This window comes from Dipodomys ordii, unplaced genomic scaffold, assembly GCF_000151885.1.
Source record: "Dipodomys ordii isolate 6190 unplaced genomic scaffold, Dord_2.0 Scaffold90, whole genome shotgun sequence".
Classification (NCBI taxonomy): Eukaryota; Metazoa; Chordata; class Mammalia; order Rodentia; family Heteromyidae; genus Dipodomys; species Dipodomys ordii.
Genome location: NW_012267306.1, coordinates 3,217,714 through 3,235,629, shown reverse-complemented (window position 1 = coordinate 3,235,629; position 17,916 = coordinate 3,217,714). Strand labels below are relative to the sequence as shown.

At 39.1% G+C, this 17,916-nt stretch overlaps 1 protein-coding gene across 1 annotated transcript in view; it reads left to right on the top strand.

Annotated features, from left to right (window-relative positions):
* Cfap69 (cilia and flagella associated protein 69) overlaps nucleotides 1–17,391 on the top strand; it is a 54,723-nt gene extending 37,332 nt beyond the window's left edge. The window contains exons 16-23 of the mRNA XM_013025998.1: nucleotides 147–228; nucleotides 2,099–2,291; nucleotides 4,644–4,781; nucleotides 5,684–5,760; nucleotides 7,794–7,991; nucleotides 10,436–10,522; nucleotides 16,699–16,803; nucleotides 16,938–17,391. Coding sequence (XP_012881452.1) covers nucleotides 147–228; nucleotides 2,099–2,291; nucleotides 4,644–4,781; nucleotides 5,684–5,760; nucleotides 7,794–7,991; nucleotides 10,436–10,522; nucleotides 16,699–16,803; nucleotides 16,938–17,108 — 1,051 coding nt within the window. The 3' untranslated portion in view covers nucleotides 17,109–17,391. The remainder of the gene's footprint in view (nucleotides 1–146; nucleotides 229–2,098; nucleotides 2,292–4,643; nucleotides 4,782–5,683; nucleotides 5,761–7,793; nucleotides 7,992–10,435; nucleotides 10,523–16,698; nucleotides 16,804–16,937) is intronic.
* Nucleotides 17,392–17,916: the final 525 nt, after the last annotated feature.

The window sequence follows — 17,916 nt, the reverse complement described above, 5'->3', positions numbered from 1 at the left end:
TTCTCCAAAGTTTTGTTTGTAAGTAAGAGTCAATTGTTAGATCTAAGTCAGTTACTAAAAAAAGTTTTCCTTGAGAGTGTTTGGATAGACAGAAAGCTCTACAAAATGAATTTAATAGTGAACAAGTAACTTTCCTTTAATTTAAGGTGCTGTATTTTGGGATGTTATCCCTCAGAGGATTATTTTCTTGAAAAGGAAGGCATTTTTCTCCTTTTGGATATATTGGCAGTAAGTATGGTTACAACAATTTTAAGACAAAAGATAAGTAGGTCTGTTAAACTTGGCAAACCAGGTACTACAGCACCCATGTTTGTGAATGATTGTGCACCTTCATTATGCTCAAATGTATTCTTTTATACAAATCTCTCTGGAGTCTCAAAAAATACATAAAGAAATACTCTAAAAACTCCTCCAGTTAAGAAATCAAGTTTACTCAGGTCAGTGTTTCCAAATACAAGCAGACAGAGGTTTGGGTTTATTCTCTGTACTCCATCAACTTGCCAACAGTATGTGATGAACTAATCTATAAAAGAAACCAGACACGTGTTAATAACATAACCTTCCCTGTAGTATTAAAAGTTAGTGTCCACATTAGACAAAAGTAAGCATTATTAAAGAATTGTGTGTGGTTGGAGGCAGTATGTTGAGGCCCGGTGTGTCTTGATCATTGTTTTATTTTACAGGATGAGCTGGAGCCAGCCTACTGAGGCCTCCTTTAAAGACTGTCACCATTAGCAGTTGTGAATAATATAAACCTCAGTTCTAAGTGGGTCAATAGGCAAAATGATATGGGAGGAAGACAATGTTAAATGTTAAGAGAGATTCTCATGCAAAGTTATAGCTATGTCATGTCTTATGATTGCCACCATTCTTGATTTTATTAAAAGAATAATAAGGGTACTTTAACAAATGTCATTATTTGTGTTTCTGAAAGAAAATTGGTAAATTACTAATTTTCACCTGTACATCAGGATAACAACAGTATTTAACTTATCACACCATTGGAAGGATTAAATGTATGATACTGCATGTATGCCTGTGCACACATACATATACATATGGTGTACATATGAACCTGGGTGTGCATGTACATACACATATGCATCAGTACGTACACATATGCATTAGTAATACATATTATGTATTAGGCACATATTGCTATGAGTTTGCTATTATATTATTGTTATTTTATGTTTACTGTAGATCAATCCAATAAACTTAATTATAAATATTTTAATCAAGTGTCTATATTAATTTCAACCCTTTTTTTGCTGGTCCTGGTGCTTGAACTCAGGGCCTGGGCACTGTCCCTGAGCTAGTGCTCTTCCACTTGAGCCAAAGCACCACTTCTGGGTTTTTTCTTGTTGTTTATTGGAGATAAGAGCCTCACAGACTTTCCTGCCCAGATTGGCTTAAATCTGTGATCTTCAGTTCTCAGCTTCATAGGTAGGTAGCATTACAGGTATGAGCCACCTGTGCCCAGCTTAATTTCAGCCTTTGACATATGCCTCTCCAAAAACTTATAAATATAATATTTTTAAAAGTCTCTTCATTAAGGAGTCTGCTTAATATAGTTCTTCTAGAATATTTGTCTGGAATTACCAAAATAATTTTTAGCAATAATTAGATATTATTCAGAGATTGTTGTGTGTCAGGAAGCTTCATAAAGCTGATTCCATAGTTCACATCTGTAATCCTAGCTACTTAGAAGCCTGAGATTTAAGGATTTCAGTTCAAAGCCAGCCAAAACAGGAAGGTCCATAGACTCTTATCGTCTATTAATCACCAAAAGGCCAGAAGTAGAGCTGTGGCTCAAGTAGTAGAGTACTAGCCTTAAGCACAAAAACTCAGGCACAGCAAAAAAAAAAAAAAAAAAACCAAGGCAAAACTTTGCAGGTAATAGTACCTTTTATAAAAGGAAATATCCTTTAAATTAAAAAAATGGCTATATGTTTCTTTGCCATATTCTATGTATTAGCAATATACTAGAAAAACTCCAAAAATATGTCACATGGAAAAGCATATCTCCCTTTTTTAGAAAGATAATCATTCTTAATATTTATCATAACTCTTTTCTTTTTCTGTTTTCTTGCTGAAGTTGAACCAAAAGAAGTTCTGCAATTTAATACTTGGAATAATGGTTGAATTTTGTGATAATCCCAAAACTGCAGCTCATATCAATGCCTGGAGAGGGAAAAAGGATCAGACAGCTGCTAGTCTTTTAATTAAATTGTGGAGAAAGGAAGAAAAAGAACTAGGAGTAAAACGGGACAAAAATGGGAAGATTGTTGGTAAGTATATTTATAATTGTTGGTAGATACCGTTAGATGTATTTTTTAGAAATAGATCATTAAAGGGTATTTGATAATATGAAGAACACAAAGTCATAATATGTGCATCTTATCATATAAAATGATATTTATCAGATGGACACCAGTGGCTCATGCCTGAAATCCTAGCTACCCAGGAGGCTGAGATATGGGGATCACAGTTCAAAGCCAGCCTGGGTGGAAAAGTCCCAGTGAGAATCTAATCCAATTAACTACTCAAAAACTGGAAGTAGAGGTATAGCTCAAAGTGGTAGAGTACTAGCCTTGAGCAAAAAGAGCTTGAGGACAGCACCCAGGCCCTTAGTTTAAGCCCCAGAACCAACCAACCAATCAACAATGAACTCAAGGAGATTGATACAGAGGTTTTTTTCTATGTTGCTATCTTTGTTTTCTTTTCTTTTTGTCTTTTTTGTTGGTTTATCTGTCTTTTGGAGGGTAAGGAGAGGCACAGAAAAGGTGGGACAAAGGCTAACCAAATGCAGCATTGATACTCACCAGACCCTATGTTGAAAATGAACTATATGACTTGTGGGTAGGGATCGGAGGGGAAAACTGGGAAAGAGCAAAGGAAAGGGTAACATTGTCCAAAAAGAAATGTACTTTTACCTCACTTATGTAACTCCAACCTCTCTGTACATCACCTTTAAGTAACAATTTTTTTAATTTTTAAAGAAAATATGAAGACTTTGCCCCACTTTCTAAAATTTTTGAAGAACTTACCAACATACTTTGAACAAGCAAATCAGTAATAGGTTTATTTTTTTATAAAATGTTCCCAAAAGTTGTATTTGGCTGTGTTCTTTAACTCAAAAACGAATAGTTCTTTATAAGGAAATTTAATTAGATGTCCTGCTTTTAAAAGTGCATTCAGGAGCATGTGCCTACCAATAAAGTTTGGGGATGTAAATAACATGCTTGGAAGCAAATTTTACAATTTATCATTAATAAGTGTTTGTGTAACTTACTTTTTACATGAAGAATATATTGTTTACTAATAAAAAATCAATCAAGTGTTCATAGTTTTTATTATCTTACTTTAATGAGGCTTAGTGTCAGAATGTATTGTTCTCTTACATATTCCATAATACTACATCTTCTGAAGCCCTCAAGATTCTTCTCTTTTTTTTTATTGTGAAAATACAATATAGAGAGCCCTCAAGATTCTTAATGTGGAAGACACCCCAAAACTGCAGGGATGGGGTTAAGTGGTGCTTTCCCATGGCATATCTATGCCATGTGCTCCTTTTCTCTGCCAGATTTCTTTTTTTGGGGGTGGGGGGGTTCCGGTTGTGGGGACTGAACTCTGGGCCTGGGCGCTGTCCCACAGCTCTTCAGCTCAAGGCTAGCGCTTGAGCCACAGCGCCACTTCCGGCTTTTTTCTTTTTGCTTATGTGGTGCTGAGGAATCGAACCTAGGGCCTAATGCATGCAAGGCAAGCACTCTACCACTGAGCCACCTTCCCAGCTCCCAGATTTCTTTTCTAATACACTTTCCTATCACATTTTTAAAATTCTTACTGTGATTTTATAAAAGCATTACTATTTTTTAATGAAAATCTACTGGTGATATCTGACTTGAATTTTGATCTATATCATAATAAAAATAGCTTTTATATTAGTAGCGTAGTATTAAAAACAAAATTGAAGGAAGTGACATTGTTAATCAGACATTATTTTGTTTCTGGATCTCAAAAATTTTAGAAGTTTATTTATATAAAAATTCCACAGCCGGGGCTGGGAAGATGGCTCAGTGGTAGAGCGCATGCCTTGCATGCCTGAGGCCCTGGGTTCGATTCCTCAGCACCACATAAGCAAAAAGAAAAAAACCGGAAGTGGCGCTGTGGCTCAAGTGGTAGAGCACTAGCCTTGAGCTGAAGAGCTGAAAGACAGTGCCCAGACCCAGAGTTCAGGCCCTACAACCGGACCCCCCCAAAAAAATTCCACAGCCAATGAATAATTTTGTAAGATTTTCGTATTTCATACAAGTAATATAAATTAAAGCTTTATGGGTTGCCACAGAATAGAAAGGAAAACTTCGGATTATATGTTCAACAAAGCGTGACTATAAATGTAGCTCAGTAGTAAAGGGTTTGCCTAGCATGAATTAGGCTTCTTTATCTACCAAGAGAGGGAAAAGATGAGAAGAGAAAGGTAACTATATATGAAACTATAACTAGAGAGAGAGAGAGAGATGGTACTGTTTTCCTGTTGTAATGTTGTAATACAGTTTATACATAGATCAAACCCTCAGGATTATTTATTTACTTTCATTTTTATCTGCCCCTTTTACATTTTCATGCTATCTAATGATTAGATACAAAGAACCCTCTATTTACTAGTTTTCAAGAAGAGCAAAGAATCATCCCACTGCCTGCTAACTGCCCATCCATTGCAGTTATGGATGTTGCTGAGAATATCAGAGCAAAAATTTACGCAGTTTTGGGCAAACTAGGTAAGAAGCTGCTTCTGCTCCTCTGTGTTTCTGAGTGTTACTGTAGAGTCCATTCCTCCGTGAATCAACTTTCCTATATGCAAATAAATGCATGTTCTATTGTCTCCCAATACATAAGCAGCAATGATGACCACAGAGTCTCTAAGTCAGCAGTACTTTTTAAAAGTTTCCAGTGTGCAGCCAGGACTGAAGAAGTTAGTTTAGATGTTTAGGGTTAAACATTAACATTCTGAATTACCTGAGTCTTTTTTGGGTTGGGTTGGGTTGGGGTTTTTTTAAGTCTTTGCTTTCATTAATGAAAAAGTTCTCTTAAACTTGGGCTTCTAACCACAACATTGAAAGGGTTTGGTCTGCTCGGGAGAACGGCCCCTTCCCACTTCTCTTCACCTGCCCCCAAACCAGTAATCACCTGACTGAATCAGCAAAGGATCCTGGCCTCTGAGGTGGCTTCCTCATCTGCTGAGGTCATTTCCTGAACCGCCCTGGTCACATCTCCCTCGGACAGTGAGGTTCCCAGGCATCACTTCTGCATCCCCTCTGGTCCCACTTTCTGCCTTTTCCTATACAGACTGGCTCAGCACGAGTCCCCCTCTCTTTCTTTTTCTCTTCTACCTTCTCCTCAGTCTCCTCACACCTCCATCTCTTGCAGGTGCTCAGTTTGCCCTCCTCCTAATAAATTCTTTTCTGCTTAAACCATGTGGAAGTTTCCTTTCTGGTGAACCTTACAGACGATGATTTCTCTTCTAATGCCTAGATAAGGATGATCTGGCAGGAGAAGCTGATTTTCACAGAAAGTTTTCATATATCAGGGTTATAACACAAGTAAATGTTTACATTTATTTTTATGATAAATATGTGCTTCTTGGAATGAAAGTAATTTTCTCTTTATACACTTGGTTTAGATTTTGAAAATTTACCTGGTCTATCTGCTGAAGATTTTGTCACCCTCTGTATCATACACAGATATCTTGATTTTAAAGTAAGTGTAATTTTAATAACTTTATTATTAAAATATTTTGTGGCAGAAAATAAATTGAGAAATAAAATATATGATCATATCTGTATACACATGCTTTTTCATGTATAGTTTTTTATTTTGTATCAATGCTGTTTAAAAAACATTAAATTGGTATTTTTCAAGGAATAAAATTCCATCCAATGGGCTGGGAAGGTGGCTCAGTGGTAGAGTGCTTACCTTGCATACATGAGGTCCTGGGTTTGATTCTTCAGTACCACATAAGCAGAAAAAGCCAGAAGTGGCGCTATGGCTCGAGTGGTAGAGCACTAGCCTTGAGCTGAAGAGGTGAGGGACAGTGCCCAGGCCCAGAGTTCAGGCCCCATGACTGGCCAAAATAATAAAAAATTAAATTAAATTAAAATTCCATCCAACTATGTATTTATAAAAGAAGATGATATTACTGATATAGAGCTGTTAAAGAACCTAACAAATTTATCATATAATTTTTTTTTCTTTGGAGAGCATCAGGAGTTAAAATAAATTATATTTATTAAAGACCACTTACAGGACGTGGCACTGTGGCTCAAGTGGTAGAGCGCTAGTTTTTTTTTTTCATGTTTTCTTTTCTTTTTTTTATTATGAAAATACCATACAGAGGGGTTACAATTACATGGGCAAGATAATGAGCACATTTCTTATCAAGCATTGTTGCCTAGAGCGCTAGTCTTGAGCTGAAGAACTGAGGGACAGTGCACAGGCACAGAGTTTAAGCCCCACGACTGACAAAAAGAAAATAAAAGACCACTTATGTATTATTTTATCAATATATTATTAATCATCATTTCACCAAAGTCAGTTAAATGAAATAAAGTTGACTACTGGCTATATTTTTAATCAGTAATTAAATGCTTTTGAAGTTTTAAGAAAATCTTCAGTAAATATCCTTTTTCTACTAATTTTGAATGAATGAATTTTAAGGAATAAGCTCATACTTTGCAAACAATATTATTTATCAAATTGTTAGCTGCATAAATACTTCTCTAGTTTTAAATACTCCAGCACATTCATATCAGAATATGAGATGAAGCTATTGGCTGATGGAACCATAGAATTAACATTCAATTGTGACTTGTCTTTGCTAGGTAAGGGCCAGTGAGTGCTCGACCTGAATGGGGTACCAGTAATTCATGTGTTCATTCTACTACCAGTTCAGCTTGACCTAGCCTTCATTATGGAGATTTAGGAAGGAAAAGTAGCACTAGTTCAGAAAATTGAGAATAGCAATTTCTGTGGTAACTAACTAAACAAAGCAACTATAATCCAAAGGGCATGGAGTACAGCAGAGAACTAGGTATAGATAGGTGGTAGATCTCTATAAATGAACACATTAAATCACTGAAAAACATTATACTCTACTTTTTTTCTTTTAGTGCTAGTTCCAGGGCTTGAAATCAGGGCCCCATACCCTTACTCAGCGTTATGCTTACAGCTGCCATTCCACCACTTGAGCCACACCTCCAATCCAGTTGGGTTTTTTGTTTTATTTTTGTTTTTTGTTTTTGTTTTAACTTTTTAACTGGAGTTAGAGTTGCACAGAGTTTTCTTCCTGTGCTGGCTTCAAGCCATGATCTTCAGATCTCAGACTCTCATTACAGGTATAAACTAGGCACTTGGTAAATTACTTCTGAATACTCAAATGTAACTAGTTCCTAAGTCATTCCCAATAAACAACTTATCCCTTTATCCCCCAAAAGTAAATTAAAAAGTTTGAATGTTTTTTGTTTTGTTTTGTTTTTTTGGTCAGTCGTGGGGCTAGAACTCTAGGCCTAGGCACTGTCTGCGCTCTACCACTTGAGCCACAGTGTCATTCATTTCTGGCTTTTTCTGTTAATGTGATGCTGAGGAATCAAATCCAGGGCCTCATGCATGGGAAGCAAGTACTCTACTGCTAAGCTACCTTCCCAGCCTCAAACAAAGCTTGAATGTTAACAGGAGTAACCTAATTGCATCAACTATTTTTGGCTAACTTAATTTTGTAAACTTCTGTTAAACAGGTTGGAGAAATATGGAATGAAATATACGAAGAAATAAAATTGGAAAAGTTAAGTCCAGTCACTTCAGATAGAACAATTTTGGAATCTATTATAACAGCATCACAAAATATTGGAAAGATGGTTGTTTCTTTGCAAAGTGAAATGATTGAAAGCCAAACACGCCAAGATATGCAAAATGAACAAAAAGTGTATTCAAAAGTAAGCCACAGAAACTATTGTTTGAAGCATAGGATACTAATTTCAAACTATAAACTATATATAGGACATATTTGTCTTATGAATATTTTAGGCTGGATTTATTTTGTTTTCTCATACTTACTGTGAGTATCTTCTGGCAGTTTTAAAAGAAATCATGGAGCTAAGAATTTAAGCTTTAATATGTTCAATAATGTTTTTATGGCATTATAATTATTGTTATATTTCTATAGTCATATTTTAACAGGTAAAGAGAACCCAAATCACTTCCATTTTCTGAAATGTTTAACAAGGCTCCAAAAATTATAGCTTATTTAAATGTATATATCTAACAAATTCTGTAAGATCATTTATTTGAATTTACATGCATAATTCCTTAAGAGCGAAAGTTGGCCCTGTTCTCTCATTCTTACTAGTTTGCAACTAGTAATCAATCAAATTCATCCTCATCCAAGTGCCAAAATACTATGAGCACCCATTCTACAAATCAGAGGAAAAACTGGTCTTTGGCTTTTTCTAATCTGTAAAGGCTTATCAGGAGCATATCAGTTGTTTGCCTAAAGCTACAAGGGCAGGAAAATGAATGGATCTTTGTTTTTGAGCAGGTAAGTGGTCTCTTAAATGAACTTGCCCAGAGATATGGTGATTCTTCATTTCTGCTTTGTGATCTTTTATAAGTACAGTTATGTACTTTAAATTCTTTTTGGTGATTTCCAAAGTATTTGCTAATGCCTTACTTTTTCACGAAGACTATAAATATATCTTCAGCCTAGTAGGAACAATGTGGGTGTGCACTTATGGAATCCACTCCATCTTATACACCTAGTTGAACGAAAGTTTTACTTCCTAAATATTTTTATGCTCATGTTTGGCACTCTACTACTTGAGCCATACCTTCACTCTTACAAGGCTTTTTAAAAAATGTAAATCCTGCCATTTAACCTATGGTTTGTTCTGCGATACACCTTATGCTGCTTTGTTATCACCATTAGTGCTTTTAAATACCCATAGTAACTAAATGATGTTGGGGCTGGGAAGGTGGGTCAGTAGTAGAGTGCTTGCCTTGCATGCATGAGGCCCTGGGTTCCATTCCTCAGCACCACATAAGCAGAAAAAGCCAGAAGTGGTGTTGTGGCTCAAATGGTGGAGCACTAGCCTTGAGCTGAAGAGCTGAGGGAAGCTCCCAGGCCCAGAGTTCAGGCCCCACAACCGACAACAACAAAAAGTAACTAAATGATGTTGATTATAACAGGTAGCCTGTCGAGAATACATTGTGCAGTTTGTCAGTCACTTCTCTAGATTACATGGCCACAACAAATTTGATACTCACAAAAAGTGCCTGCCATGATACAGACTTAATTAGAAGTAGTTTCACCAACATAATTTTGTCCAAACTAATTTTCAGCAGCAGAATTTACTGTTAAATCATGTATTTAGTATACTTTGGATTGTATTATTTTCATAAATGATAATCATGTAAAACAATCAGTCTTGCTGAAAATTACTATTAAAATAGCAGTTATGCACCAGGTGCTGGTGGCTCATACCTGTAATCCTAGCTACTCAAGAGGCTGAGATCTGAGGATTACAATTTGAAGCCACCGAATGCTGGAAAGTCCATGAGACTTGTATCCCCAAAATGCTACAAAAAGAGTCAGAAGTGAAGCTGTGACTGAAGTGATAGAACACTAGCCTTAAGCACAAAAGCTCAGGGACAGTACTCAGGCTGCCAGAAAAAATAAAATTACATATACATATACATATATACATATATATACACACACACACATATATATATATATATATATATATATACATGTAAGGTATATTAAATAGGTAGTTTCATTAGGTAGCCGATGAAGAGAACACCATGCCCTATTCAGGCAGGAGAAGTTTATTTACAGAACTGCTGCCCCTGCCATGCATGGTGGAGAAGCATGACTAAAAAGGAAGGGGGGGTGGGGGAACCCACCTCTGGACCAGGACTTATCTATGCCAGGGACAGGAAGAGGTGTGGCCAGGTGGGGGAAAGGTGTGGCCACATTGGATCTGGATGTGACCTCAGTGTCTGGGACCCTCCTAAGGTCAGATGGGAGGCATAAGACCAGAGGAGGCCCAGGATGTGACTTAGCAGGAGGGGAAGGTGACTGCTTCCAGGTCTGACAATTACCTAGGTAACAGATACTGGGCGGAGACTTAGCCAAGAGGTAGCGAGGTGTCCCTGTGCAGACCTTACAATACACATTCATCAGTTTTACATTATTTTTATGGGAAAATAAATAAAACTTCAGTCACTTAATGAGTTTTTTAAAATTTAAGTTCTATGAATACTTAATCCTTTTTGATAAACAAACCTAAAATTTACCTTAAGCAAATAAGAGGGACTTCTTTTCTCTAAGCCCTTTAGTATTCTTTTATCAATACTATAATCCTCGATTATCTTTCAGATACAAGGAACAAACAAGCAAAGAGAACTGGCTAATAAGTCATGGGAAAATTTCTTGGCTAGAACGTCTAACATTAAAACACTAAAGGTAAGATTTAAAAGTTACTATTTAAAAAGTTATAAATAACCAGCTGTACAGGACAGCTATTTTTCAAAATGAGTATGTATTTATTATCTTCTGATGGCCTATCTGTAGAATACACACATTATTAGAGTCTCACATGCAATTTAAGTAGCCCAAACTGCATTTTCACAGTCACAGGAGAGGCTGCTTTGCATTTGATTTGGGAGGATAGAGAAAGTGCAAGGGTGATGTTCACGCCCAGGTAAAGGAAGATGATAGCCAGGATTGAGCAGGAGAACTGCATTACTTTCCACTTTGACCTTCATATTCAAACATTTCTTTTTCTGTGAGAATCAGAGTAAACAGGAAAGGCAGCTACCCCATAGTACTCTCTCCCACAAGGACTTTTACCCTGTGTAATTACTGAAAGAACTCAAAGTTGAAGTAGGAAGTTGATACAAACATCCCTTTAGGGGGAAAATGTGATAAGTTGCTTCAGCTAAGAGAAAATAGTCTAAAAAATGCTCATAACAATCTTATAATGCATTTTGCATTATCATGAGTCCCTTGGATATTTCATTGAATACTACATAATATTCCTCTGAATATGAATTGGTAAGTGTTGTTAGTTCATGAAAATAGAGGAACATAAGTGAGAAAGCAAAACATACGAACAAGCCTGCTCAAGTTACCAGATACCTCCCCTTTCTTTCTAACTTCTTCCTAACTTCATAGGATAATCTTACAGTTACCTCTATTTTTCATGAAAAGAAACTTCTTCCTGAAGATCATTTGTTGCTTCACACATCACCTGTTCTATGCCTTTAGTATTGATATGGGAACAATTGAACAAATTATATAATTTATGTTAGTCTGAATGTTTGAAACATTTAAGTGTACAGAACTGGTACATAATTTATGCATCCTAATATTTAATTGCTAGTATAAAGGTGATATACAGGAAGGTTATAATTACAGGTAAAGAACACATTTCTTTTTGAACAATGTCACCCCTTCTCTGGCTCTCTCCCAGCTTTCCCCTCCCATCCTTACACACAAGTTATATAGTTTATTTTCAATATAGTATCTAATTGTTGGGTCTTCATCCCAAGACGAATTGTTGGCCATCCGAAAAGGAAAAACAATGGAGTGAGGGTCGAGGCCATAATGCCTTTGGGCTTGCGTCCTTCCCTTGACAATAGCATCTGCAAGTTGGTCTGCCTGAGAGTACACCCGAGGTGTGCCCCCCAGAGGAGTGTGAACCCACTCTAATGGCTCCCCACTTTGAGTTAAAACTGCAGAAATTAACGTGACACCTGCAAACAACCAAAGAGAAATGGGCTCACAAATAGAATACCTCTTTAGGGAAACTTCATTCAGGGCTTTTTGGAACTGCAAAAATATTGCCCATGGCTGTCTGTAATTGTGATAACTTCTTGGGGTATCCTGTCTTTTAGCAGGGCAAATAAGGGCACAAGACTATCTTTAGGGACAGAAACCCATGGCAACAGCCAATTGATTTCCCCTAAAAGACTCTGAAGTTGGGTTAAGGTTAGAGAGGCTGGAATATCCAGCAAAGGCTTAACGGGACTGGCCTGAGTCAAGGTAAGGTGGGTCCCGAGCACCTTAAAAGGAGCTACCTTTTGGATTTTATTAAGCGCTATGGTAAAACCCCCTTTTTTTAATATGGCGAGAACCTGGGCCAGAAGGCCCTCCAGGCAGCTTGGGTCTTGGTGCCCCAGAATTATATCATCCATGTAGACATAGGCAAGGGTGGTATCTGAACCCAGCACAGGCCCTAAAAGTGTGGCCAGGTATTGTTGGCAAAAGGCCGGGCTATTGGCCATTCCTTGTGGCAGCACTGTCCATTCAAACCTCCGATCAGGCTGGGAAAAATTAAGAGAAGGTATAGAGAAAGCAAACTTCTCGCAGTCATCTGGATGCAGGGGGATAGAAAAAAAACAATCTTTAATATCAATCACAACCAAGGTATATTCCGAAGGTATAGCAGGAGTCCAGGGCATGCCTCTTAGGGCCGTTCCTACTAGCTCCATCCTTTCATTTACCTTAGGTAGGTCTTGGAGCATACGCCAAGTCCCAGAGGCTTTTTGAATAACAAATACCGGTGTGTTGCAAGGACTTATAGAAGGGCGAATATGCCCGAGGCTTATCTGCTCCTCCACCAGAAGGTGGAGGGCTACAAGTTTAGGTTTGGTCAATGGCCACTGCTCCACCCAGATTGGGCTTCCTGGCTTCCACCTAATGGGAGGTACTCGGGGGGCAATGGCCTTTAGGATTGGGGGTGCACCTGAGCGGGTCCCCTATGCTCTTCTCTGTAATTATGAAAGTTAAAAAAATCCTTTTCCTTAACTTCCTCTGGATCCTGATTACGCCTTTGTGCTTCTTCCCTATCCAGGATATCATCATAGGATGCCTGATGGTCTGTAGTGACCACAGCATCCATTTGTCTTAGCATGTCTTGCCCTAGTAAATTGGCAGTGAGGTTCTTTGCCACTAAAGGCATATCTTTCCCTGTTCTCCATCTGGGCTAGTCCATGTCATAAGGGCAGCCGTCTCTTTGGACTGGGAGTTACCCCCTAATCCCAATATCGGGGGTCCAGGTGCAAGCTTCCAGTTCAAGGGCACTTCCTCCTCCCTGAGTATGGTTCGATCTGCCCCGGTGTCAATTAAGCAGTGAAACCTCTTTCCGCCTATGAAAATACTCATTTTAGGGCGGAGTCCTTCCACCAGGGGGAAGGTCCAATGGGTCTGGGTCGTCCTGCCACGAGGCTGCCTGGGCCTTACAGCAGAGGGGGTTCCTCCTTGAGTTAACGGGGCTGGAGGACGCCCCTCTCCTAGTTTAAAGGCTTCCCATCTAAATCAAACTTGGATCGGCAATCCTTTTTCCAATGATATCCCTTCCTGCACCTGGGGCAGGGTGTTAGGGGCAGTTTGGCCCCCCAGGGCCGGTTGGCGGGGGATTGTCGTGTACAGTCCCTCCTAAAGTGCCCCTCCTGCCCGCATTTAAAACAAGTCCCTCTCCCCATTGGTCTTGGAGTTCCTCGGCCCTGGACTGCCAGCGCCTGGGTAATAGCCTCAGTCATTGTAGATGTCTGAGCCTGTAAAGCTAAAGCTAGTGATTGGGACTGGTTCTGTTGTGTTCCCACATCCTGCCAGGCCACCACCCATCTGCTCAGGGAACTCTCTCTCAGTCCCGCGCAGGCCATGCGGTGGTCTGCATTCATCCCTTCCCAGACCAGCAGCTTTACAAACTGATCTCGGAGGTTCCCTGCCGGCAGCTTGCGGTGAACACTCTGTTGGACTCGGTCTATGAAATCAGGGAGAGGCTCACCCAGTTTTTGTCTCACTCCTGCTATGGGGGACTCAGTAGGCCCATCATCTAGTTTGTACCACGCAGCGAGTCCTGCCTGCCTCACCTGGTCACGGTATGGGCCAGGTATTGCAGCCTGTTCGACACCGGTGGAGTAGGCTTCCCCCGTCCCTGCTAACATGGTATAAGTAATAGGTATTGCGGGTTGAGCCTGCCGGTTACTCTCCGCTCGCACTCTGCATTCCTCCTTAAAGAAGGCACACCATTTAATAAACTGAGAACTAGTAAGAACGGCTTTGGCCACATCCAGCCAGTCCTTAGGGACACACGGATGATAGCTAATGTCCTGTAATAGGGTCTGGGCCCAGGGAGAGTTTGGGCCATCCTCCGCCACCACCTGGCGGAGCTCTTTAAGATCCTTAGCTTCCCATGGATACCATTCCAAGGGCCTGTTAGCCCCTGGTGCCAAATTGACTGAATACGCTTGGGGAAGCGAATCCTGTGGCCTAGAGTCTGGGCTCTTGGGTGGCCCTTCCTTTCCAGAGCTCTTGGGTGGCCCTTCCTTTCCAGAGGAGGTCTCCGAGTAGGTTACTTCCCCAGCCCTTGGCCCCTCCATGTGGTAGGGGTCTGGGACTTGGAAGTCTCGTAGGCCGCAGGTCTCGTAGGCCGCAGTACCTCCCTTCCAATCGGGGGAATAGGGAGGGGGCCTAGGACCGTCCGGGGCACCTGAGTCTCTGCCCCTGCATGCACAGGTAGTGCGTTCCCGGTCGAGTTTGACCTTTTCCTTTTCCTTTTCACTTACTAGTGTAGCCTCCTGCTCCTCCTTCTTTTGTGATAAAGCATTACCCCTACTTAGGGTTTCACTTACCCCGAAAGACCGCTTAGCCTTGGGCGGTATCTTTTCCTTTCGAGCTCCCAGCGGGGAGTCAAGTCAAGCAGGAACTCGTTTATTAACAGGGAGCATCCCCTTTTTAAAGCAAAAGACTGTGTGGGAGGGGAGGAAATGGAACCAACCAATCACTGAAAGGCCACACCTTAACATGCACCTAAACTTCCATGAACCTGAACAAATCCAGCTCTGCCCACTCAACTTCCTCTCAGGGCCATCTTTGCTACTTGTGTTCCCCACAGATTTCCCCACATCTAATGAGTACCACAACTGCAATTGTTCACCCTTCGTCCATTTCTGTGACCCTCTTGCCCTCCCAAGGACAGATAAAGAAACTAACAAGACAAAAAATAAAGGAAACAAAGACAGCAACAAAGAAAAGAAAAAACTCTTGTATCCATTTCCTGGAGTTCATATCCATAAACATTACTTTATATGGTCATATGCAGATAGGTATTGCACCTTGGTGTTCCTCTCCTAAGAATTTCCTCCTCTCGTCTCACTGTGTATGAATGCCTAGAGTCCTGTACAACTTATCATATATCTTAGTGTCTTTTATATCTAATCTCCACATATTAGAGAGAACATGAGCCTTCTGAGTTTGGCTTACCTCACTTAACATGATTTGTTCTAGTTCCACCCATTTCCCTGCAAATGACATTATTTCACTCTTTCTACTAGCTAAAGGTGCCACATTTTTTTTGATCCACTCATCTGAGCTGTTTCCATAACTTGGCTATTGTGAATAGTGCAGCAATGAACATGGATGTGCAGGTGTCTTTATCATGTCTTTATCATGGCTGCGTTGAAGGGAAGATCCATGTTTACTTTTTGGTTTTTTGTTTTGTTTTTGTCAGTCATGGGGCTTGAACCCTGTGCCTAGGCACTGTCCCTCAGCTTCTCAGCTTAAGGCTTACACTTTACCACTTGAGCCATAACACCACTTCTGGTTTTCTGAGTGGCTTATTGGAGATAAGAGTCTCACAGATTTTCCTGCCCTTGCTGGCTTTGAACCGCAATCCTCAAATCTCAGCCTCCTGAGTAGCTAGGATTACAGGCATGAGCCAACACGCCTGGCCAATGTTTAGTTTTTTGAAGAATCGCCAGACTGCTATCCAGAGTGGTGGTACTATTCACATTCCCACCAACAGTGCAGTAGGGTACCTTTTACCCCTTATCCCCACCATTTGTTGTTGTTCAAATTTTCAATATTGGCTAATCTAACTGGAGTGAGATGGAATCTCAGAGTAGTTTTGATTTGCATTTCCTTTTTGGCCAGTGATGATGAGCATTTCCTCATATGTTTCTTTGCCATTCTTTCTTTTTCTGATAAGTCTCTCCTTAGTTTCCATGCTCACTTAGTGACTGGTTTATTAGGTTTGGGAGGGGGTAGTTTCTTGAGTTCCTTGTATAAACTAGATATTAGACCTTTGTCTGATATATTGAGTTTATTCCCAGGTACTTTATTTTTTTTAGGCTATTGCAAATGGAGTTCTTTTCCTTATTTCCCTTTCTGCTTGTACATTTTTGATATACAGAAAGGCTACTGATTTCTGTGGGTTTATTTTATGTCTTGCTACTTTGCCAAAGTTATCAATCAATTCTAGTAGCTTGTATACATCCTGTTTAGAAACATTCATAGTTTGATATAAATATAGTATCTTATTAAATTATGTGTTAATGAAATCTGACTTCCTGAAGACCTGCTTTACTCTTTAGTCAAATCTGGCCATTTCCTCAGGAAATCATTGGATTATTTTTTTAGGTTCCTGATGTCTCTTTACTTCACAAAAGATCCAACTTAACACTAATAACTATCTTCTTAGCCTAAATGCATAAATGCAGACAAATCCAGAACAGCCTGAGAAATAGCAAAAAGTAATCCAAATGCAATAAAATGTACCTTTAATCTTTATGTGTAATTATTAATATGAGTTAATGCTTTAATAACAACTATTTCCTTTCTAACTTAATCTTCAGAAAGCAAAGAAGCTTCAAGAAAAGGCTATAGAATCTTCCAAATACAATGAACGACCACATAATGCAGTATGTCACCGAACAGTTATTAAAGGCCTTAACACAACGGTAAGATTATTTTCCTCCACATTGTTTTCTTAATATTAAGTTTAGACCCTCAACATGTTATTTCTGTAGGATAACTTTTTTTTCCTCACTGAGACTTTTTAAAAATACTTAGGTATTTACATTTGCTTTTTTAGGTATCCTCTGGTCCGGTAGTAACAGTGGAAAGCACGCCTGTCCGTTTATTGGGAGGCCCTCTAGCTGATACAGATATTGCTCTTAAAAAGCTCCCTGTTCGAGGAGGAGCCTTGCAGAAGGTGAAAACAGTCAAAATTCTGAATGAGCCAAAAAAGAGTATTCCTACCTAATAAGAGACACTAGAGGCCTTTTGAAATAAATTCTGCTTTTAATTTTCAGGAAAATATATATTTATATTTAAATATAAAGCAAATATTTTAGAGTACATATTTTAGTAAAATTCTACAAAAATAAGGACATCTAGATTATTTTTTGAGAATATCAACATATAATAATTGGGCAAGTTGCTAGAAAAGACTGAAACCATAGTCACAAACTTTTTTGGGTTTCAGTTCTCCTTCTATTATAGAGGCTCCATAACATATATATATATATATATATATATATATACACATATATCTAAAAGTAACATAGTCTAAGTATTGTTTTATCAAGGAACTGCAACTATGTTAGTGGGATCTTTTTCTTTTCTGGCTTCTGGTTTATATTTTCTCAGGTTCATACCCAGCACAGAAGAGTGTATGACTGTTTCTCAATAGTTTTTGCAACTGTCTCTGCATGGTGGAACCCTTGACTAGGTAGCTACATGCCACTCTTTACCTCATTATGACACTAGTCAAATCTGAGCACTCTCTACATCTGAAACCAGAACCAGATCAAAACCATCCAAAATATGGAAAGGGAATCAAGGATCAAGTGACTGTTATCAGAAGTATATCCATGTATAAACAACAAATGTGTTGGTCATAGTAAAGTAAGTTTTATCTGCTGTATAAGGCAAACCTTAGGAGCTAAACGGTAACACTGAAAATATGGAGATGGTTTTAATCAACTCTCATTCCCTAATAGGGAAGTAAAAGATAGAATGGGGTGTAGTGTTTCCCTTCCTTTGCTAGTAGCAGTAGCTCATCAAGGAAT